At 35.9% G+C, this 24221-nt stretch overlaps 2 protein-coding genes across 16 annotated transcripts in view; one reads left to right on the top strand and one right to left on the bottom strand.

The window, feature by feature from the left end:
- Positions 1–17108, bottom strand: part of LOC147840359 (uncharacterized) — a 42838-nt gene extending 25730 nt beyond the window's left edge. For 8 of the 14 annotated variants that reach the window (XM_087287603.1, XM_087287606.1, XM_087287595.1 and 5 more), the window contains exons 1-3: positions 17022–17108; positions 13667–13830; positions 13362–13569 (exon numbers count right to left, since the gene is read on the bottom strand). The gene's annotated coding sequence lies outside the window, so the exon portion shown is untranslated. Of the gene's footprint in view, positions 1–9621; positions 9698–13361; positions 13570–13666; positions 13831–15027; positions 15295–17021 lie in introns of those variants that run through there. The other 6 variants (XM_087287596.1, XM_087287602.1, XM_087287598.1 and 3 more) reach the window with 2 other exon arrangements.
- Positions 17109–17780: 672 nt separating this feature from the next.
- LOC141378271 (serine/threonine-protein kinase pim-2-like) lies at positions 17781–23823 on the top strand. Of its 2 annotated transcripts, XR_015511846.1 has the most exons (8): positions 17781–18012; positions 18329–18417; positions 18515–18556; positions 19480–19605; positions 19752–19783; positions 20341–20596; positions 20711–20830; positions 21111–23823. XR_015511846.1 is itself a non-coding variant. In XM_087287583.1 (7 exons), the coding sequence occupies exons 1-7, from the start codon at positions 17925–17927 to the stop codon at positions 21212–21214; spliced, it is 825 nt and encodes a 274-aa protein (XP_087143709.1). In that variant the 5' UTR covers positions 17781–17924; the 3' UTR covers positions 21215–23823. The 2 variants fall into 2 exon arrangements, 1 of the variants encoding a protein (XP_087143709.1); XM_087287583.1 differs by lacking the exon at positions 19752–19783.
- The last annotated feature ends 398 nt before the right edge of the window (positions 23824–24221 follow it).

Here is a 24221-nt window from a genome sequence, read left to right as displayed (position 1 = left end):
TTTGATAGTTTTATTTTATTTCAAGCAGCATCTAAATGCGAATTTATCCTCAAAACTTGGCATGAGAGCGATGCAAGTCATGTGTGGCATAATTGCCTTTTTTCCCTGCGCGTGCGAGATCAATTTCTGATATTTTTGCAACTATAATGAAAGCATAAACATTCAGTACAAATAAGTAGTCTTAAATAAATAAATAAATAAATAAATAAATAAATGAATAAAGCTGTCTTTTAACCTAAATATAGAGAGATGTTCAGTGTTTGCTATTTTGACAGGACTAAGACAAGACTTTTTCATTTATGTTTTTATTTCTGTTTTACTTACATTTTCGTTGTTGTATATAGTTTACTATCTCATTTTATGTCTCAACAATTGTAGATAATAATAAACGAATAATGAAAATTAATGAATAATGAAAATAGGCCTAGATATATTATTTATTTAAAGACATTGCCGACATTGAGCTTAAGTTGAATGCAGCTTCATCAAAAGCAAAAAATAAATAAATAAATAAATTGACCTATTTTAAGCAGATTATAATAAAAATATTTTTTGCCGCAGGACATAAATTAAGTCTAGCAGGTTTATTTTTTAATAATTTAGTTTCAGTTCAGTTTTTTTTTTTTTTCCAAAACGTCAATGTTCTCCTTTAAAGTAGCTATAACTGTTGTTTTGTTTTGTTTTTTTACTTAATGGCTCAGTATGTTTTGTATTTGAATTTCAATTTCAGTCACCTTGCATATGCGTGTGAAATATAATGCAAGCATAACCGCTGAAAAAGAAGAAAAAGCTGTCAGTTAGAGCTAATTCATCGAAATAAGCTATATTAAAATACAGCATGCATGTTAATACAGGCAGAATGTGAACAAACTCAAGGTACGGCTAATATGCGCTTGCTTTTTAATGCATTTAAAAAGATTTGCGGCCATTTTATAGGCTACAGGCTATGGTGTATAACAATGTTTTTTTTTTTTTATTTGCATGGTAAAGGACAATGCACATTGATTTGAAACTTTTAATTGCATTTTTATGTCCTGTAAATAATAAAAGTTGAATCAGATTAATAAAATCGAATCTGAATACCTGCAAACGGGGCCACGGTTACTTTTTTTTCACTGACTGGCATGACTGGCAAACGCGTCAGAAAAAAAACTGCTGAATCTCTGCAAATATTTGGTTAACTTATAAAACAAATGTATGGTTTAGTGATGTTGGTAATGAATAAAAAATTGCAAAGCAGAATTATTAAAGTTATTATTTCATTGATCTGAACATAACCATTTATAGTATAATTACTAACCCGTCGTCTAAAATATTAAAATAATAGTCTATTATTTTATTCGTGGCTAGAGCTTGATTAAATTGATTAACAAGCCATGTGCTTTTGTTTGTTTGTTCTCGGTACTGGGTATACGCAAAACATTTTCTAAAATGTCAAGCAGTATTTGTCTATAGCTTTAATTAATTCAAAATATTAAAAATAACAATAATAAAATTATAAAAATACAAAGATAAATAGAGCAGCATTTTGCTAATTATAATAGTCCTTTATATTTATATACATGTGTTTTTGCATATTCGTTATTTCACTTGATGCATTCGTTATTTAATGTTTGAATACTGAAATAAAAAGCCATCGTTTAAAAGGTTATTTCACCATCAAAATGTAGCCTGTTATATGTATCATTAAGGTTTTATATAAAACTGCTGTGCAGTGTAAATGGGACCTTAATACAGTTTAAAGCGAAGTTGTCTGTAAGGATGATGGGCATGGCATGTCTATTGTTGTGGCTCGCGTTGTGAATATTAGAAAATAACTGTCGGGTGAAGGCTTTATGGTCGTGCGGAATTGTCTGCTGCTGTCATGGCTCAGCAGGCAACACCCTATTCAGCTAGGCTATGTTCGGTGTTTTTATGTACAAATTCGTTTTGGCGAATGCTAGAGCGTAATACAGATATTTTAAATAACAAGTAGTTCAGTCCAGAAGTTGCTGTGCATAGAAACATTCATTTTCATAAGGCCCCATATTTAATGCGGTTTGGTTTTAAAACGCATAGGTTTTGCTACGGTTACACCATCCGTCCTCGGGAGTTTTGGATTTTGTGTAACCATGTTTGTGGAAAACACTTGAGGGTGGAGACATACCCCTTCCCCCATCTCATAACCAAAAGCTTGTCTTTCAGGTGTTAATGGGCATCAGTGAGACCGAAATCATGTCGCATTTCCACTGTCGGTCTATAGCTCGCATCGCGTAACGCAAACCCAGCCCCCAGAACGTCCCCCGACTGTTGGAATCGTGCATCCGTTAATAACTCGGTAGAAAATGTATTTTATAACATCCTCATTTAGACACAGTCAAACATTCAGCCCAAATGCACTGGAGAGACCTGAAACGTGTTCCCAAAAATGTTCTGTTTGCACAATTTGATTATTATCATCATATCCAAATACTTTATAAATAATATTCTAAACCTTCTCTGGTGTTTATTGTTTTTAGAAAATATCTAAAATCTTTTAAAAGAAAATATCTTGTAAAATAAAAGTTTGATTTGGCTTTAACGGTTTTATTTATGTAGGCTATATAGGCCTACCTAAACTGTTATAGCTTGATTTTGCTTGTTTTATATTGGTTTATTTATTTAATGCGATTTTATTATATCCGATAATGTAATTCTTTAAATTATATTTCAATGTGGCTGAGGCTTATCAAGATATGACACTTGTTTTGAGTCTACAAAAGGTAATTTGTAAAGTTTTATGTCTTTCTGTTGTATTCATATGGTGTATTATCTGCAAAATAAATAACAAAAAGAAAGAAGCCGCTAGCAGCATCAACAGAGCTGTGAAGAGAGCGCTCTTTTGCTCGGTCTCTCACACACAACCTTTATGTCTGCCGTGTCTTTGTGTAGATTATTATGCGTTATTGAAACATCAAGGGAGACACAGCAAAATCACTTATACATTAAAATTGTATTATTCTATGCAACAGCCTTACATTTAAAACGGAAACATAAGGGCGATTATAAGCAAAAAGACCTCAGCCTATAAGTCTAGATGTTTTCTTTTCCTTTTTTATTTATTTGTTTATGTGTTTGGCACATGTGTGCGATAGAAAAACTAGTGTAATTACGGCAAGCCATCTTTCCCAGACTCGGGGCAAATTCCGCCTTTCCTTTTACTCCGTCCCGAAGCCCCAGCTGGCCCTCCTGCCATCCACTGCGTAAAACATATGCTGGATAAGTTGACGGTTCATTCCGCTGTGGCGATCACAGACTAATAAAGGGACTAAACCGAAAAAAAAATAATGAATGATGAATGAATGAATAAATTAATAATAATAAAATAAAAATATGGTAATAATAAACACAAATGCCGCGTAAGCGGCCTTTTTTATTTTTAGAGATGGTACATTTGAATTGCCTTCAAATGATGGATCTGCGACAGAGAAACTAGGGGTTTTGGGGGACATGCATCACTATATCCTTTTTTCCCCAAACTGTGCATAGTTCAGCTGCAAGTTACTGTACGTCTTTTTTTGAAAAAGCACCCCATGTCCGCTAGTGCCGTGCGCCTCTTTCTCTGGGCAAAAATGAGTTGATTTTTAAAATAATAAATATATAGATTAATTAAATTTTCAGCAAAAGAGACATTTATTTCATATTTCACTATGCATTTCATCTGATCTTTATAGCTTAATTAAACACATATTGTCAAAACCCACACATAGGCCTATTGTATGAAAATGAAAAGGGCATTTTTTGTTATTATTAGACTATTATTTGTTATTTGTTGCCTAGGCTATTTTCACATTTGAGGTGCTTTATTGGCATGACAAGTAACTGTACATTCGTTTTGCCAAAGCAGTGCACGTCTCACAAACAAGAGAGTGCAAAAAGGGCAGTAGTGAAAACAAATATGAAAATAACATATAATAAAAAAAGATTAATAAAAATAAAAATAGAATAAAAAAAATAATAATAAAAATAGATTTTTGATAACATTAAACAGGATAAAGGTAATAATAGTAGCCTATTATCAAAAGTAAGTCCACATAAAGAGTTCCAGTATTTGTGTGTTGGAGACAGGAGCGGGTATTGTTGGGTGAACACACAGCAGCACACACACTCCCCCAGTAAGATGGGTTCTGTTCGACAGGGACTCAAAGTTGTTTTGTATGTGTTGGATTATCGGGTAGAATTTCTCCCGGATCTCAGAGTATTTAGTGCACTCAGTTAGGATATGCAGCTCCGTCTCAATCAGCTGCTGAGGGCACAGCCGCTTCTCCACCGGCAGCCATGTTTTTTTTGTGCCGGCCCGTCTTTACGGCTAGCTGATGTCCGCTGCCCGCTTCTAACATGTTAGAAAATACTGCAAATCAAGCTGTCGGTATCTCCCCGCGGTTGAAATTGTTCGTTATTCGGAAAAAAAGAAGAATAAATATCAGCGCGCAGTAGTTGCTTTCTAGATCATTTTAGGCCTATATTCAGCTGTTTTAATCTTGCAATTCTGATAATTAGAGATAATGTCTGTTTTTATCAACTTGTCTGTCATTTATTTCTCATTTGCTACTTATTTTATTAATTTGTTGATGTTATTAGTCGCTTTTTAGGTGCTGCTATGAATAAAATAAAACTATTAAAAAGCACATTAAAGACTACTCATAAATTAAAACATTCATAAAGGAGTATCTTATGAAAAAACACCAATTACCGGGGTCTGCTTTTGGTTTTAAAAGAATCAAGCAGCTTTAAAAATATAATTTGCTGAAGAGAAATGACAGGGAAAAAAAGATTGAACATATCGGGACTGTTAAAAGAACATTCCTCTTTGAATTATTCTTTCGAGTCCGACACATCAGCTAAGATTATGAACGACGGAGTGTCTCTCCTGCTTCAGTGGCGTGTCCAGCTGGTTATAAACGAGGAGGCGGAGAGAATGCGCTGCTTAGTTACGGCTCGATATATTTAAATAAAAACTAACAACGAGTTGCTTATAACGCTCAAAAAGTTAAACTCAAATGCACAACCCTTGTTGGTTGCACCTGCGGGATGCACAATGAACCTAACGCGCCATAATTTTAATTCTATATTCGTGAAGAATGAGCCAACCGCATATGCTTAGTCCTGTTGGTCGGGACTCTGCTTTATAACTTATTAGTTTATTACAATAATCACACTTAGCTTTGCCATCGTTCTTCACCACATAGCCACTCAACACATCTTGCGGTCCATCTTTAATGTTTAGATTATTGAAGGTGCTATTGACGTTTTGAGAAAAAAATTAATAGTACTGAAACTAAATTATTGAAAATAAACTTGCGGGAGTTCATTTATGTCCTGCGGCAACATTATTTTTATTACACTTTAAGTGATCTGCTTGAGGTAGGTCACGTTTATCAATGGTAAGTTTTAGCCTAAGTTTACATCAATAACATAATGTGCATTGTCCTTTACCATACAAAAAAAAAAAAAAACATTATTATACACCAGTTGCCTGTAGCCTATAAAAAGGCCGCAAATATTTTTAAATGCATTAAAAGGCAAGCACATAGCTTAGCCTTAGTTTGTTCACACTCTGCCTGTATTAACATAAATGCTGTATTTTAATATAGCTAATTTTGATTAATTAGCTTTAACTGACAGCCTTTTCTTCTTTTTCCGCGGTTATGCGGCATTATATTTCACACGCATATGCAAGGTGACTGAATATGAAATTAAAATACAAAACATACTGAGCCATTAAGTAAAAAAACAAAACAAAACAACAGTTATACTTTAAAGCAGAACATTGACGTTTTGAAACAAAAAACGGAACTGAAACTAAATTATTAAAAATAAACCTGCCAGACTTAATTTATGTCCTATTTTCATTATTCATTTATTTTCATTATTCGTTTATTATTATGTACCATAATTGAAACATAAAATGAGATCGTAATTATAATCAACAACGAAAATGTAAATAAAAACGTAAATTAAAAATATAAATGAACATGTCTAGTCTTAGTTCTATCAAAACAGCAAACACTACATCTCTCTATATTTAGACTAAAAGACTGCTTTATTTATTTATTTATTTATTTATTTATTTAAGACTAATTATTTGTACTGAATGTTTGTGCTTTCATTTTAGTTGTCTTTCATTTCTTCAATTCTATTTTCCAAAACGAATCCTCTTTGCACTTAATAAGTTTACAATAAACCAGGTAAACAAAATTTAAATGTAAGTTGAGGTGATCGCAAGTTCACAACTGTGAGGTGATGTGCTCTACCGGCAGGATAATCTATATTATTTTGCTGTTTTTTATATGCGCACGTTTAAGATTTGAGATTATAACATTGCCATGATAGTCAAAGAAATCAAAACATTATTTTCACCCCAACGCAATTTAATCGGGCACTGAAGGCTAATAACTTAATTCTTATATTTGCTTTTTGACTTCTCACCATGTATCTTTTCTACAGCATAGTATAGTGTAAGAGCATGTCTATTACCAGAAAAACTAAATTAAAATTATATTTTAATTGAACACATCACATCACATACAGTAAGCTACGCCTACAGAACAGTCTGTTTAGCATTGTGAAAAGGCAAAGCTGAATATCTGTGGTTAAAGTGCCACCCAGCGGTCAAATGCTGCTGGCGCATCAAGTACCGCCGTCGCCGCGGTATGAATGGCGGCACAAGGAACACATTGAAGTAGTAACATCTGTATGTCCTTTTGGATGGTAAATATTTTAAGTGGTTTGATTTCTATTGAGTTTATTTTAGGTAACTATCAGAGGAGGGTAGAAACTTATTTGTACTCGTGTAGCTTGATGACTAGCATATACTGTATACACCAGAATGCATAAAGGGTTATAATAAGGGAGAAGATCATTGTATGGACACTGTCACAATATGTGGATGATTGAATTATCTACAGCTTCACAGAGCTCTAGTTCAATTAAAAGACTTGAGTGGAGACCATTGCTCCAAACAGTGAGATGATGACTGTTTTTAGTGTTGACTGGATAGAGAATTATTCTGTAAACAAGCACAGTTGAGAAACAATATCAAAAACACGCGAGAGAAAATGTAAAAGCATTAAATTAGGGGTAAAACAAAGTTATTTAAATTGAACAGTGGTAAAGTCAGATTAAATGCACCGTTGAACTACAGAAAAAACAAACATCTTATGCAGATTTATACTTTCACCTGGCACCGCATCGCACAACTCACAAAACAGATTAAGGCTTTTATACTTGACACGTTCACCATTGAGATATTTTTTTTTAATGACAGGCGGCGCTCCAAAAAAACAGAAAGTAAAATCAGACGAATAAAAAGATAATCATTATCATTGAAGATGTTTTTGGGGGCCTCTTTTTTTGTTGTTTTAACAAACTTATCCCTCAGGTTTTTCCAAAGTTTTACAAAAACTTTCCTACTTTCCGATGGCTGTTGCAATTTCTAGCCAATAATTATTGGTCATTCTGGCAAGCAGAAATGTAACCGTGATAGAAAATAGGTAATAATAGGTATAAATTAGGTATTTTAGGTATTATAGCTTACTGTACTATTCACTCTTTAAATAAATGCTACTATCAATCCCATTTTATCACTAAAATAAAGTGAACTAGTGTCTGCTGTAAAGTGTTTTGTAAAGTACTTCAATTACTCTGTTGTGGTAATTCTATAGTTGCTATTGTAACACAACTACAGTATGCTGAAGCTTCTTTGGAGAGCAAAAGCACGAAAGGAGTCTGACTGAGCGAGAGCAGATCATTCGCACGTGAGCAGCCAGTGTTTTGAGAGCTCGCAAGCAGTTTTGTCCATGAACAAAAGGAAACCGGCGCGCGAGCAGAGATTCGCTCTCTCGTATTACGGCACTTCTTACTTATAAAACTGTACTTGCGACATTTGTCAGTGAAATCATGTTGCGTGCACTCAAAGCGAACTTCCGCAAACACAGCGATGATGTCACATTTGCCGCGCGCACTGGGTTTAATATCAGAAAGCTGATTGGCTATTGAAAGTTGACCTTTTTGTAGTTGTAATGCAAATTACAATTGGACTAGTGAAATAAAGAACTACAACACCCCAAAGACCTAGCAATAAAAACAAAAATAAAGACCTGTGCAAAAATATTTAAGACCTAGAACAGCAAATTTAAGACTTTTTAAAGCCATAAATTTCGATTTTTTTATTTTAAGACTTTAACACTTTTTAAGACCCCGCGGGGACCCTGTGTCAGGTGTTTTATCATATTTGACGTGTTGCCAGTCTTGGTCGCGATAACTTTACAGATATTGCATCGTGCGCTGTTGCCGTCAATCTTTGCATAATGTAGCCATACTTTTGATTACTTAAACATCCTTTGCATTAAATGTATGCTATGCTTTAAAGTGTAGTAGTGTACGCATTACAGCCTCACATTTGACAAGCTCTGAGTGAGTGCGCGTAACCGTCGTAAACTACTGATTTTCAAGACAGCCTTGCTGCAGTCAATCACCAGCATTTGACCCGGTCACGTTAAGGATGGCTCAGATTTTCTAGCTCACTGACGTTGACAAGATTATACCCTTGAGTATCGAAATTTGGTACCGAACGCAAAAGAATTTTTCGATACTCGATAGTAGCAAGACGATTCGGTCGATACCCAGCCCTAATTGCAAGGTATTCACACACAAAGTAGGCCTACCTGAAACTTTGAATTAGAAAAAGCTTAATAATACATTGGACAGATCATCAACACACTGATTTATCCTCTTTGTGCTGCTCAGTTTTTGAAAGTGTCCGATTGAGTTTCTTCTTCTGACGGGAATACTTTAAGTGCTGCCAATAGTTAGTAAAGCCTGGCTTATTGTGGTCAAAGTAGTTGATTATATTAATAAAAGTGAAACTGACAGGAGCAGTATGGATTGTCATTCACTGAACTTGTCATTAACTAAACATGATGTAGCCTAATATAGGCTATTCTGAAACTGTGAATATTTTGCTGTCATTTTAATTATATTAAAACTTTATTCAACAGACCAGTTTGTGTTTTGGCGCTGAAGCATTTAAGTGGACCTTGTTTTAAACTTTCTCCATCTCACTCAAAAAAGGAAACATAAGCTGGACCACAACATATATCAATGTCATAATGAATGCTCAAATAATGTAGCCTATAGTTTATAGCAAGCATCATGTTTAGTTAGATTGTGTGTTTGTCATATACAGTCAGCCTATAGGTCTGTTATTTTTACAAAAGAAGATTTATCATTTGAGTTTATCACCAGAGCTATAGAAACTGTATTATGCTTAGAAAAAAAAACAGCACAGTATCAGATCTGTATTAATCAATGCTCAGAATTTTTTGTATCGAGATCGGATCGGTTCCAAAAAAAATGGTATCGGTCCATCCCTAGAAAAAAATAAAGGAACACAAACTGCCATGATGTTTCAAGGGGTTAAAAGAGAACATGGTTGTATTTTTGAGTGCAATATGTACACTTTAGGTTTTGGTTTTAAGATACTAATGTGGAGCTTTACATACAAACACAAACTTTGAAAAGCCCCAGCTTTAGCACAATTACTGAGAGTGTATTAGCATTTCATCATCATCATCATCAAAAAAAGAAGAAAAAAGAACATACCTGAAGACTTGCATAACAAACATCCACCACAGATGTTGGCCAGTTTTAGAAACAATTTCACAAGTATATCTGAAAGCTTGAACAGTTCAATTATATTAATACTAGGGATGCTCAATATCATCGATTAACCGTTAACCAAAAGGGTGCGTTTGTAACCGATTAATGCTATCAGTTAAACCATGAAACATATTATTTGATATATTTTTAGTTTGGCTGCATAAGGGGCCGATTGAATGCGCCTTTGCGTTAAGAGGGGCATCTTTTGCTCGCGGCTCATCCCAGAGCAGCAGTTTGTGTTGTCAAGACAACTACAGAGAACTTTTAAAGAGCATGGTTTCCGCTACATTCATTCTTCCATGGCGGGGACCAAAATGCATCCCGCCACGGCTACATTATCCATTCAAAACATTCAGTTATTGTTGTTGTTTTTAATAGCGGATTATAATCGCATCAAAATGTATTAAAAGGTAAGTGGATTATAACGCAAACTTTTCTGTAACCGTATAGTCTGTTTAACCCTTTGGCGTTACGTGCTGACTGACTGACAGGTGCGCGATGCGTGAGGCCAGAAAACACGACGAAGCTTTCAGTTAAGATGAACACAGTTTCTATAGTTCTACTTTATTTAAAGATAAAGGAATATGGCTCTGCATATAATCACTCTATCTTGCTAGAGTTTATAGCCGTTTCGCTTTACTTCAGGACGCATTATTGCCGCTCTGAAGGTCTAATCGCTGTTTTAAGTTATCCAGAGCTGGATGAATATACAAATCTTGAATATCAATTTATTATATATTATTAAATATTACAATTGTAACAACACAGACACAATCGATACCCAGCTGATTCAGTCGTTTCATGAGAAGAAGCGCGGTCCTCTCTTCTTTTTTCCTTGTCAACATAAAGGCAGTGAGGTGCGCCTCGTTTTCGGCCCCTTGTTTAACTGCAAGGCATACTTAACTTGCGGGACGACAACGTATAACCCGTGCCTACAGACTAGGGATGTAACAGTATTGTAAATACCGTCATACCGCAATATTATTTTTTTTCGATATTACCGAAGTCGCATGACTCGGTAAAACTATAGGTCTTCTGAGAAAATTTGCTCAGGCGAATGAAGCGAACGGGAGATAGCGAAAACTACAATTGCCATCAGCCCATGCTTGACCATCATCCCTTGCGGTCTGTTGTCGCTACAGATCCAGTAATGCGGAAATGGAGTGTGCTGCTAGAAGCGGGGATGAAAAGAGCTGGAAAACTCTAAGGCCCTGTTTACACTAATGCGTTTTAGTTTGAAAACGCATAAGTTTTGCTACGGTTACGCCAACCGTCCACACTACGCCGGAGTTCTCGAGCGCCGAAAACTGCTGCTCCGTCTCAGTGTGGATGATGGAAAACGGAGACATCTGAAAACGGAAGCGGGGCTGCAGACATTCGCCTCTCTGATTGGGGCTTTTCCTGAATATTAAGTAGCCTAACACGCACAGTTCAGTCCTGCATTATCTCCGTGTAAGTTCAGACTTCGCAAGTTTGATCAAGGCTGCAGTCTCTTCTTCTCAGTTTGATATGGAAAAGCAGATTATACCGAGGACACGGGTAAATCTTCAAAGGGAACAGTGTACTTTATAACTTCATTCACATCACCCTGGCTTGTTTCACTTTCTCAACAATAAAATGTAAACATGATTTAAGGAACTGCCTATTTTCATTTTAATATTAGCAACTTAGACAGCAGACATGTTGAGGCGTCGTGCTGCATAAGATGAGCGTCATCTTCACTGTGTGGATATTGATAACAAAACGGAGCCGATAACAACTGCCTCCTTTCAATTTCAGTGAAAATACGAAACACACCCTCTCTTTTGCTGAGTATCAGTTTTAATAATCGATAATGGCCATTTTAAAAGTATAACATACAATAAGTTTATACATTATAGGAAATAAAGGCAAGCGATCAGTCAATATACAGAATGTACGTGGTTACATTAATCATTAACTTATCTTTGCGCTCAGCCAAAACACGTTACCTGAGAACAAGTAATAGATTCCAATGACCAAAGTCAGGAAATATGTCGTTAGATAAAGACAACAAGATAAATGAAATATCCCGTTTAATAAATATAGTGAGATTAGATCCAGCGGGAGATGCTTGATGAGAAGTCCGACTAGCAGAGCTCTCATCTGTGTAGATGGGCTGAGTGTGATTAAATGTTGAATGTGATGAGTTTTCAACACTACTAAATTGAAACTTTATTTTTTTACATGGTTTAATAATTTTTTGTTATTAAAATTGAAGTTCCTGTTTCAAAGCTTACAGATAGATGGCTAATTTGTATGTCATTGACACTTTTGGCACTTTTTTGGAGTATTTTCATAAGTTTTGTTTTTTCCTGTAAATGATTCAATAAATACCGTACCGTGACATTCATACCGAGGTATTACCGTACCGTGAAATTCTGATACCGTTACATCCCTACTACAGACACATTTGCCAAAGAAGCAAAATGGAAGAAGAATATTGCTGTTTAACAGACGTGTTGATGCCAAACTAGCGCTGATGTTGACCTGGATCTGCATCATAAACACAACAAATAGGCTTTACCTTTTATTTTACAGCTTATAAAGCATGTATGCACAATAATGTAACATCATATTTAAACAACAAAACTGTTTACAAAAAGTCAACCTATGCGCGCGTGTTGTTGTCTTTTCATCACGCAGCGCACGCACTTGAACCGCGAGAGAGAGAGAGAGGAAACCATATCAGGACATATTCTTTAAAATAATGATTTCTATTAAAATGTAAAAAGGTTTTGTGATTATAATAATGACAGCGGGGCATTAAATAAATGCATATTTTCCGTGGAGCTGGCGATTTGAGAAAGTCTGCGATTTTATTTGACAGAAGAAAAAAAAAACATGATTGGCGAAAAAAAAACAGCCTATGCCGGTTATTAAAAAGAATCAGTCAGTATTTTCGTTTTGTAATATAAATTAATTATTGAAGTGAAAATAATTTAGGGCAGTCCTATTTATTTTATTCATTTTATTTAGTTCTTCTCTTATTCTGTTCTTCTGTGCTAAACACTGCAAGTGCGTAAAGATGCTCTGTTGTTTTGTTCTATTATTAATATGCTAGCACAGTGGTTCTCAAACATTTTTCATCAAGTACCCCCTTGGAAAAAAATTGTCTTTGCAAGTACCACCATAATGAGCAGTTTTGAAATACAGTAGCGTATTAGGTCTAGTAAAGCAGCTTAAGCTCTGTACAGTTTAAAAAAGAAATAACTCCTGGTTTGTTAGCGCCTGGAAATGTTGCCTAGACCTCATAAATATAGGCTTTATGTCATCATATTCGTATATAAATCATTTTTGATAATTTCTTTAAATATATGTAGCATGTACATATTACATATTTGATTCATCCGCGTACCACTAGAAAGAAGCCTGCGTACCACTAGTGGTACACGTACCACAGTTTGAGAACCACTGTGCTAGCATATAAAAATAAATTAGTATTTTAAAATGCATTATTTAATGTGTCAGACACAAAATAGACACGTCAATTTGTTTAATATAAAATTAATTGTAATCTGACCAGTTAACCGTTAATAACCGATTAATGAGCGACGGTTGTCGGTTAGCAAAATTAACCGAAATGAGCATCCCTAATTAATACATTATAATTTTGGAACAAATACAGAAATACAAAATAACAGGGCATGGAACTTTAATCATACCTCTGAATGGGGGAAATTTTCTTGCACATTTAACTGCTGTCTTCCAAGTCCAGCCATAGTGAGATGTACTTCTGCCTCTCCTTTTGGTGTTTTTTCATGCTGTTTGTCCAGCAGGTAAAAATACATTAATAAGCTTTTACATTGCCCCTTATATGGTGCAAAACAGCTTTTCCCTCTACGCTCCTCTCGGAAAAACCCAGGAAATGACCTACAAATATTTTCTCATTAGTGTAGGAACAATTTGTATTAGAGAAAAAAACACATTAGATTCTTCTACACATACAGTCATCCACTGAATCTCACACCTCATTTCTTGCTGAACTGACTGGCTCTGGAAACGTGATGTTGTCCTCTCTCTCTGTGTTGAACTAATCTCTCTTAGTTGGTTTGTGTTCTCTGGTGATCTTAGGGTGTTGGTGAGCCTCGACACCAGGCTTTGAGCAGCAGATATTATTTCTCCAAATGGAACCTGATAAACATTAACATAAAATTAAGCTGTAAGTCATGCAGAATTATGATTGACAATGGTTAAAGAGGGTAGACAGACAGACAGACAGACAGACAGACAGACAGACAGACAGACAGACAGACAGACAAACAGATAGATAGATAGATAGATAGATAGATAGATAGATAGATAGATAGATAGATAGATAGATAGATAGATAGATAGATAGATAGATAGATAGATAGACAGAACGATGGATGGATGGATGGATGGACAGATTTTATTTAGGTTTTAATGCCATATCAGCAGCATTGGCTATATTCATGGCAAAAAACATGTACTAAATATACAATTTATAATCATATCATATCAGTTAGCATGATGACGCTCATTGCAGTTAGTAAACAATCTTAGCAAACATACATTTTAAAATAACAACAAAAAACATACAAGTAGCAAGCAACAACACTGAAAACAGTCATATACAATCTTTTAGTTAGATTAAAGATAAATATTGTAAAACACCTTTTCAAACAGCTCACTTCAAATATTTCCAGAATAAAAACATTCTCCAATATCATTTAAAAACACAATGTGTATTTTTACATGATATTAGCAGGGCTCGAAATTAACCTTTTTGCTTGGTAGCACCGGTGCTCCTAACTTTAAAAATTTAGGCGCATCAGCCAAAATTTAGTCGCACCCACCAATTAAGAGCACCGTTACTACAAGTTTTATACAAACATATTTATTGTATTTGAAATCAACACTAAACAAACTAACAAGCAAAAAAAATTATATATATATATATATATAAATGCAAGCTTGAGGAAAATATGTCTCAACGAAATCCCGTTATCACAATAAAATATATTTTTATAACAGAACTGAGTGAGCAAAAGATACACGGAGCGCTCACCGGCCCTGCACGCACTGCTTAAATGAATCTGTTAACGGTATAACTCTGCTGTTCTCACAAGTGCTGTCTGATATTGCACTAATGCTTTTGACACATATTGTAGCTTATTATATGCATACATGTTAATAGCAATACCGGTTTATTTTTATGAGTAGCAATATTAGTTTACTCAATGCAAGCCCGTTCGCGATGGTTTACGTGGTGTTCAATTTGACATATAGCTGTCCCTTGCATGGCGGACAGCATTTGGCGATTATATGAAGACAGAAGCTCTCGTGCTAGATGTGGCAAACAGTTACCTGAAAACTCCACCCCACAGACTTTACATAGCGGACTTGAAGCCAATGGAAGTCTTCTACTCTTGGAAAAGTGTAGATAGTGGATTAACATTTAGCACATGATCACTACTAAGATGTTTCAGTATTTATAACTTTAGATGTCATGGTTTCTAAAACAAAATCTGTCAGTGTTATCTTCATTCTCCTCTTCAGCGCTTTACAATTTTTCGCGGTAGTAGCTCTCTCTGTCATCCCAAGCCAGAAGCGCTGACTGAGTGATTGACAGCTGATATTAACCAATCATTCGCGTTCAGTGCTAGAGCAGTGGGCCAATAAGAAGAGCGTGAAGGCGGGGCACGCATTACGGACTTGGATTTGTTTACTGCAGCAAGTTGACATGACAACAGTTTTAAACCATTCCTGAGCGCTGCGTTTCACGTTTCAAGTGCAGAGATGCATTCTGCGTGAATGTCTCCCGAATCCGCGCATGTGGTGAACATTTTACAGTAAAAACTGGTCGCACATAACAATTTTAAGCACTCGCAGAAATGCTCCCAAATATATTTTAAGGTCGCATAGATAAAATTTCGGGCGCATATGCGACCAAAATGGTCGCAATTTCGAGCCCTGTATTAGAGAACGTTTTTATTCGGGAAATATTTTAAACATATTAAAATGTTTTATCGGTAAAATATTTTTACACAAGTCACCAATAGGTATTTCTTCCGCTTTTCATAAATATGCGAGTGTAAGCCATGAGTGTCTGATGCTACATCTTGTATGAACAACCTGGTCATGTCTATTTTCAAAATGGTAATTATTCCTTTCATTAATTAATGGATTCACTTCATACCATGTGTTTTTCCTACATTCATCCCATTCCATCTGCCATTTCTCATTAACATACAGATTTAAAACAGGTTTAACATCAGACACAGGAAGTTTACGTTCTGTTATCTCCAACTTCTATCTTCCTTTATCATGCTTTATCTGCACGCTCATTTCCAACTCATCCCATATGACCAGCCTGGTATCCAGCAGAAAATAATATCAAAGTCTTTAGTCTTTAAAAGGTCCACTTTTTCTATTATGCTAAAAATCTTAGTATGATCAGTTTTCATAGATTCAAGTGCTTGTAAGCAGGACATAATCTGAGCTAATTAAAAACAGACAGACAGATAGATATTGGGCATTTTTCTAATACTAAGAAACGAGTCTTATGTTGAGCAGGTAGATTTGAGGGAATAGTCACTATATGAGACAAAATATACTTTTTTGGCTATTTGCTCAAATTATTTAAGTTAGGTTACTCTACTTTAGATAAGAATTCTCTTCATAAAGACTTTGTAAATTGCTATAAATATATAAAAACGTCATTTCTGCTTAGTAATGTGGATTGCTAACTTAAAGATAATATAAAAACGTATATCTGAACATGTAATCTTCTCTCATAAATCAATGAGGAGCTTATTTATTCAGCTTTCAGATGAAATACGAGTGTTTAAATGACTGCCCCTCATGATTTACGCCCATGGGTCCGGGTCACTTATTTAACCAATTGCTAATCTGCACAGACTTTATTACATTATTCAATATATTTTCCCACTCATTCGGTGATAATAAGATAAATTAACGTAGATCTCAAGTTTTTTAAACAATTGATGGATTTAATTCAGTGTCATAAAAATAAGCAAAAACCCTCAAATATTTAACTTGCCTTTTGCTGATATCTTCTTTATAATAGATCAATAGTCTATCTGGCTTTCAAAAACACTTAATCAACAGATGCCATGTTATAGTTAAACACCGTTAAGTGATTCACTGAGAAGTTCTGCGCTCGCTGCCTGTCAAGTTCACTTACGTTATGCTAACTTAGCTTGCTATCCTCGGCCCGATCTTAATTTTGATTCTGTAAAATGTCTAAGAAACACAGCGAAAATGGACCTCATTGAGTCTCAACCTTTATTACAGCTCATGGAGGACAGTTCTCAAAGAGGGATTAACAAAAGTCTTACCTGAGACGGTGTGTGGGAGCTGCCCAGACATTTTGTTCGGGGGGCTTCCTTCAGTCAGGATTCAGGATCTCATCACGCAAGCGCACTGTTGTGATCGATGACTCTGGCTCGTTTATTAATGCCTGTGACCGCGGTGATGTATTTTGACAGTGGACTGTCGCTGTTTGATTCGTACTCTTCGTGTCCGTGGTGAAACTATTTCGTGTCTGTAAAGTAACGTCACAAGTTATGTTCCGTTTTCCTTTGCGGTTTCATAATTGCAGATGCGTGAATTTTATAATTATAACAGAAATTTTATTCCATAGGTTAGCAACTTCACGTACTGCCGCCAAGACATCCTCGTTTCCATGACAACTAACATTAGACTCCGGAGCTCTCGATTTCTTAGCAGCAGACTTCTGGACAAGAGTCAACGCATCGTGATTCCGTATTACATTGTAAATTCAGTGCAGAGCTAAAGGCCGATGCAGAGTCCTCAAATTAATCAGCCGTGTTGGACCCGTCAAACATCAATCATGCCAGGCCTTGCGTGATTAACTTTATTCTTCCCTCTTTTCCCCATGCAGAGATGGCAAAAGAGTTGTATAAGGTCCACGCGTATTTTATAATGTTATCACGAGCCCTAAACAGTAGGTTAATATGCCACTTCACCTTTTACACCCTGAAGAATAAACGCGAACACCTGTACCTACAGGACCCCCATCCCATCTTTGGTCTGGCCCTACGCTACGTCATAAATCGAACGCGCTCTGCACCGCGAGTGTCAGAATCCACCAGACGCCTGACAGAACAGACGTGTATTGAGGAACTTTTCATTTGATACTCAGACAAGGCGAAAACTCAGATAATTAACTGCAGTAAACTCATTTATACACCCTAGAGAGCGTTATTTACTGCTAATAAATGGAAAAAAGTATGTTACATGTTCCCGGTCCTTCCGGACAAAGAAGACCGCCATGTAGACAGAGGATAGGGCCTTCTCCTGGTTCTGGTACATTTGAATGTATTTTTAATGTTTGATTGATGTTGTTTAACCCTTGTGTTGCTGTTTCATACACACTGGGGTCATTTGGCCTCAACTTTCTCTCAGTTTCAGCAAATGGAGTGATTTTTTTAGTGACAAACTATTTTGACATATTTTGGGAAAAGGCTTTTGAATTAAAAAAAGTTTCAAAAAACTTAATTCGGGGCAAATTGGCTTTGTTTATGTTGTTGGCTGTTACGGGTTAAATTGCTTTATTTTTATACTGTCTGTTCAGGCATAACTAGAAGCTGTCTCAAATGAACATGCTGTTTTTATCTTTCAGTGGAAGCAAAATATGACCTGAAAGAAAATATTGGAGCTGGCTGCTACGGCAATGTCTATCGTGGTATCAGAAAAATGGACGGCAAACAGGTAAGTCTATTCACCCTAGTCCAGTTTAGAGGACATCAACTTTAGAGAAATCATGTTTGATTGCTCACTCATGTTTAATTCTACTTTTCATCCACAGTTTATCATCAAGTCGACTACTTCAGAAGTTGACAGCAATGTGGTAAGTCTGAAAACATCATGCGTGATTCATATTTGAAGCATCACAAAATACATTTAATAGATGAGTCTGTCTGCGGCTGTGGTTATACAAATATCTACTGATCATTTTGTGATTCACTGCTGTTTTCTGTTTATTTATGGTTATGATGGGAATTAATATGTGCTCTGCCGAGTTTTGATGCTGAAAATTTAACTCTGCAGTTTAACAGTGACTTTATATACATATAACAGAAAAAGTAGTCACATGCCAATATTCAATAATTCAGTATATCATAATAATGAACATGCACAATAATGAATAATTATTATTTACACTTTTAGAGTGTCTTTTAAGATTATTTTATTCTGCAACATGTTGAACCCTTATTAAGCCATTTATTTTCAAACATGATGCTTTTCTCAGGTTAATCTGGGCTACGACTTTGGGAATTCAGAGACTGTTTGTCTTTGGTTCGTTAACTCTGTGCAGTAAAGTCCTCTCGTTAACATCAGTTAATTTATCTAAAGTAGTTTAGTTTATACTTTATTATAGTGTTACCTATTATTGTACTTTATAATCTTTTTTTACATGTATTTAATAAGCAATACACTAGGTATTGTTGTAATCATACCTGATAAAGTAATCTGTTTCACAGCTCAGCTTAATATCTTGATAATATCAAAGCTTCCGCAATTCATCACATTAAAATCTAATACCGTCAGAAGCCGAATTACCAGATTTTTACATCACAATTGACAAAACCAGTGCAGATAATAAACATCAAGCTCCCATAATGCATTTCAAAAGCATAAATAAATACACAGAAAAAAAACATGAATCACAAAATACGGAAAGCTGCTGATTTACAGATTTTCTTTTACAGTTATATTGAAAAACAGGATTACATGTTGTTGATATGCAGCTAATGTGCACTTTATCTTCAGCCTGGATATCCGTTACCCATACCAATCGAAGTGGCCATGATGACAATTGTGAGAGATCCCCCCAGCCCGCTGCTCATCAAGCTCCAGGAATGGTTTTTAGTTAAAGTGGAGAAATTGCCAAGAGGAGTAAGTGTATTTATACAGCACATTTCATGCACAATGCGCTGCAGGAGGGTTTGTCTCGTTTCTTATTGTCGTTTTAATTTTGTAAATTCAAATTCCTAAATCAAGAAGCATTTCTGGACATGTAAATAACTTTGTCTTGTTTTCAGAAAAGCTTGTGGGTTAATGATATGCCGGTGCGGTAAGCAAAATAAACTCATTTCTACTTTAAAATCTATCCTGAATGTAACTGGAAGCCAGTGTAAAGACTAGGCATGGGCCAATAACTGTTTTTAAGGTATGGAAAAGTCGAGGTTTTAAAACTGCCAAATTTTCTGTAATACCGTTGTGTGAGATATATTATTTACAGTTTTTTTAGGACAACGGTATCTCCAGCTGAATAAATATCCAAAAATGCTGTTTTAAATAGTAAAGAAATCAGTGTTTTTGAAACAAATGAGGGCCGCAGAAGTCAATTAATCTTTTGAATTATTTAGCCTGACATGTTTACTGCCAAAAAAATATTATAAATCTATTACAAAATAAAATATATTGTTTTCAGAGGGGAACAAGTTTGTCTTTTACCCAGACATTCAAAAAGACTACATATTAGAGCAGTAATCACAATACCGTGAAACCGTGATATTTTGATCCAAGGTTATCATACCGCCACAATCTAATACCGGCCCATGCCTAGTAAAGACTGACCTGAGGACTGCTGTCGTGTGCTTTATTTTAACTCATTGCATCTGCTTACAGAAAGTGTGTAAGACAATAATGTTGGTGATGGAGTATCTCGGCCCGTGCAGAACACTGGAGGATTTCCTGCAGAAGCACCAACACCTGGAGGAGAGAGTCGCGCGTACGCTTATCCTGCAGATTGTCAAAGCAGCGCAGGAGTGCTTGAGGCGGAAAATTTGTCATCATGATATTCATGATTGTAATATCCTCGTAATCGACCGGCCTCTGCAAATCAAGCTAATTGATTTTGGCTGTGGGATGCACATCTGTCATGGTAAGTCAGATTATTTCAGGAGGAAGCCGAAAAACATTCATTAGTCTCTGAGACTCAGTTGAATGGGGCTTTAGCTGAACTGCTTGCTCAACACTAAACCTCTCTTTCTGACAGATCCAAAGAAATACCCACCAGACACAAGGATATCTCCAAAGAAGGCGGTTAAAAACACAGTGAAGCAGCTGTTTGGCATCATGCGGGAAATAGAAAAACAATGTTCCAGCATACCTGAAGGTAAGAAGATGACTGGGACTGACACTGTTCATCCCTCCTGTTGACTTATGGGTCAGAATTGACCCTGGCCACATTTTACCAGCAGAAAAACCCAAAACAATGTTTTTCTTTATCTTGAGGTTTGGTGACGGTTTCTAAAATGAGGCCAACATTAGGAAAATATATATTATATTTTCATGAAGACTGAACATTAGGGCACAACAGGAGTCATTCAGGTCAATATTGAGCTGTGTGTGTGTGTGTCCACCATTAACTAACTTTCTCTTTTAAAATGTTACAGAATTCATGGCATTTATGAATACCTGCATTACCCTTGGGGATGATGATCAGAGACTGCAAACAGTGCAGCAGATTCTGGATCAGCCATGGCTAAAAAACCAATAAAAATAAAGACTGTTCTAGATATGTGTAGTTTATGCTTTCCACCCTGAAAGAGGACCTGTTTTAGAGGAGATTTTGGAGCACGAGGGGTTCAGCATGACGCAGAGGCTTTCAGCAGCAGGAAATGGTTTCATTCTTCCATGTTTGATGTTTGTCATTTGTTGTTTTCCGCTTCTGCTTCCCAAATTCCTGCGAGGGTTGCAGTCAGAGCTGCATGTAAATGAGGGCCAGTTGAAGCCGCCATTAGAGTGACGTCAGCTTTCCTCCTCACCTGATTGGTTGGAGGGAGGAGGTGTCAATCTAGAGCTAATAGACCAATGGGGAGGCTTCAGCCGGCCCTCATTTGCATGCAGCTCTGACTGCGACACTTGCGGGAGGAAGTGCAGAATGTGGGAAGCAGAAGTTATGAAGAGCTTTGAGAATGGTGGTCTTAATATGCTGGATTTCCGTACATTAAATAATACTGTCAAAATTAAATGGGACAAAAAATATTCTCTAAAATCCAACATCAATCTGGAACTTTATTCCAAATTACATATTTTCTTAATTTGGATGGCTTAATTGTTATTACTCTGTAACTATAATGCTGATAAAATACCAGCTAAATTATCTCAATTTCATAAACAAAATTTCTTAATCGATTCAATACTCCCATCCCCCCTAAAGAATTTGCTGTCGTATTTGATGCCATACCATCTGGAGTTATTAGGTTAGTCCAAGGCATTCTCTATCCTTCTACTTCCCCCCTTGAGACGCTTCTACTACAAAGGTAGGAAAATATAGTTTCTCTGCAACTTCTTCAAACAAATCAGTACATTTACATTTAGCAGACTTACACATGAGGACGAAAAAAGAAATTTACACAACTATAAGAGCAACAATGAATAAGTGCTTTAGGCAAGTTTCAGGTGTGTAAAGTGTACGAAGCAAAACATTAGTAAATTATTTATTTATTTTTTTGTAATACAGTTAGCGGTGGAGCCAGAGAGGCAATTGCAGATTAGGAAGAGAAGTGCAGACTAAATAGTTGAGTTTTTAGTGGTTTCTTGAAGACAGCGAGTGACTCTGCTGTTCTGATGCAGTTAGGGAGTTCATTCCACCAACTGGGCAGATTGAGCGCGAGAGTTCGGGAAAGTGATTTCTTCCCTCTTTGGGATGGAACCACGAGGCGACGTTTATTCACAGAACGCAAGTTTCTGGAGGGCACATAGATCTGCAGAAGTGAGAGCAGATAAGAAGGAGCGAAGCTAGAATTCGCTTTGTAAGCAAACATCAGAGCTTTGAATTTGATGCGAGCAGCAACTGGCAGCCAGTGCAAACGGATGAGCAGCGGAGTGACATGTGCTCTTTTAGGTTCATTAAAGACCACTCGTGCTGCTGCGTTCTGAAGCAGCTGAAGAGGCTTGATAGAGTTAGCTGGAAGCCCGGCTAGTAGAGAGTTGCAGTAGTCCAGTCTGGAGAGAACAAGAGCTTGAACAAGGAGTTGAGCTGCATGTTCAGATAGGAAGGGTCGGACCTTTCTGATGTTGTAGAGTGCGAATCTGCAAGATCGAGCAGTTCTAGAGATGTGGTCAGAGAAGTTTAGTTGGTCATCAATCGTTACTCCAAGGCTTTTCACTGTTTTGGAAACAGTAATGGTTGCCCCATCCATCTGCATTGAAAAGTTCTGATGTTATTTCCTAATGGAACTGTATCAGTTCCAAATGTGACTTTTTTTTATTTTATTGGAATTCTTTTGTTTCAGATATTGATTGAAGAAATCAAATATGGCTCATCCCAAATAGCTACTTAATTACAAATAAGATAATAGAAGTTTCATTTAGAACTATTCACCATACACACTCGGTCAATACTCTCTTAGTAAGATATAAAAAAGATATTGATATTAATTGTTCATTTTGTAAGCAACACAAAAAAATAAGTGCCTAGTTCACTTATTTTGGCAATGCAGTTTTTCTAATTTGCTTTGAAATGATTTTTCTTTTTCTTATTAAGAATGTTGATAAAGATTTTTCCTTACTATGGGAAAATGTTTTGTAAATAATAAAACGGATGCTATACATAAAAAAATATTTTTTTTTTCTTAATCTTCTTATGTTATTAACAAAATTGTATATACATAAATGTACATTTTCAAACCAAAAACCCTTTTTAATATCTTGCTCACTGAAATGCAGCATTACTTTAAAACAATTTCTAACTCTTTTACAAAAAAATGCTTTAAAAACAACTGAAATGTGTCAATTGTATAATCTTTTTCTTTAATATATGATGTATATACCCCTACTGTTAATTTTTTTTGTTTTCTTTTTTAAAAATGTTTTCTTTTTGTCTTTCCATTTTCTTTATAATGTACTGTGATTGTATATTTTTACTTGTCTCATAATTTAAAAAAAATGTGGAAGCGGAAAACAGCATCATGTCAGAAAACAATGGAAGTATGAATTCCTGATGATCTGATTTGGTCACTGACCACATGTGTGCTGCTCTTCTATCATTTCTGTGAAACTGAGACTGTATGCAGAGCGGCCTGCGAACCCCATGGAGTGTGTTGAAGCTGTTTTCTGCTGATCAAACTGTAAACTATTGTCTTCAATAAACTGTATCTCTGACTCCTGCTCTTTGTTCATCACACCGGCTCCTTGCATTAACACAAGTCAAATCCTTCAGCGTAGTGATACGGCACTGTAATGCACTCAAAACATGCCTGAACTACTTTATCTGTTTGTTGATCTGACAATAAGTGTGAACACAACACAAAACAACAAAGAGAAGATCTGTTTTACAGACTGCAGACTCAATTTAGCCTTTATAGAACAATATTGATGCGTCATGTAATGTTTAAAGCACATTGCCCTGCCATTTGTGTGACTATAATGTGAAATATAAGAGTGTGTTTACTGATATGAGTAATCCTACTATAATATCTACTGAACTAGCACCAGGGCTCTTTCAGTGTCTGACCAGCAAATGTTGAGCTTTAGCCAAAGAACAATGGTTAGAATGGAAA

The sequence above is a fragment of the Danio rerio genome, chromosome 16 (assembly GCF_052040795.2).
Source record: "Danio rerio strain M-AB ecotype USA chromosome 16, GRCz13ab, whole genome shotgun sequence".
In the NCBI taxonomy this organism is placed as follows: domain Eukaryota; kingdom Metazoa; phylum Chordata; class Actinopteri; order Cypriniformes; family Danionidae; genus Danio; species Danio rerio.
Note: the sequence above shows the minus strand (reverse complement) of the source record. Positions and strands in the feature narration are given on the sequence as shown.

Bases quoted from the DNA above. Each gene is read 5' to 3' on its own strand.
- LOC141378271 (XM_087287583.1), top strand. From the start codon at position 17,925: ATGGAAAAAAGTATGTTACATGTTCCCGGTCCTTCCGGACAAAGAAGA. The intron at 18,557-19,479 runs GTAAGTCTGAAA...CTTTATCTTCAG, and splicing joins CAGAAGTTGACAGCAATGTG to CCTGGATATCCGTTACCCAT. The intron at 19,606-20,340 runs GTAAGTGTATTT...ATCTGCTTACAG, and splicing joins TGGAGAAATTGCCAAGAGGA to AAAGTGTGTAAGACAATAAT.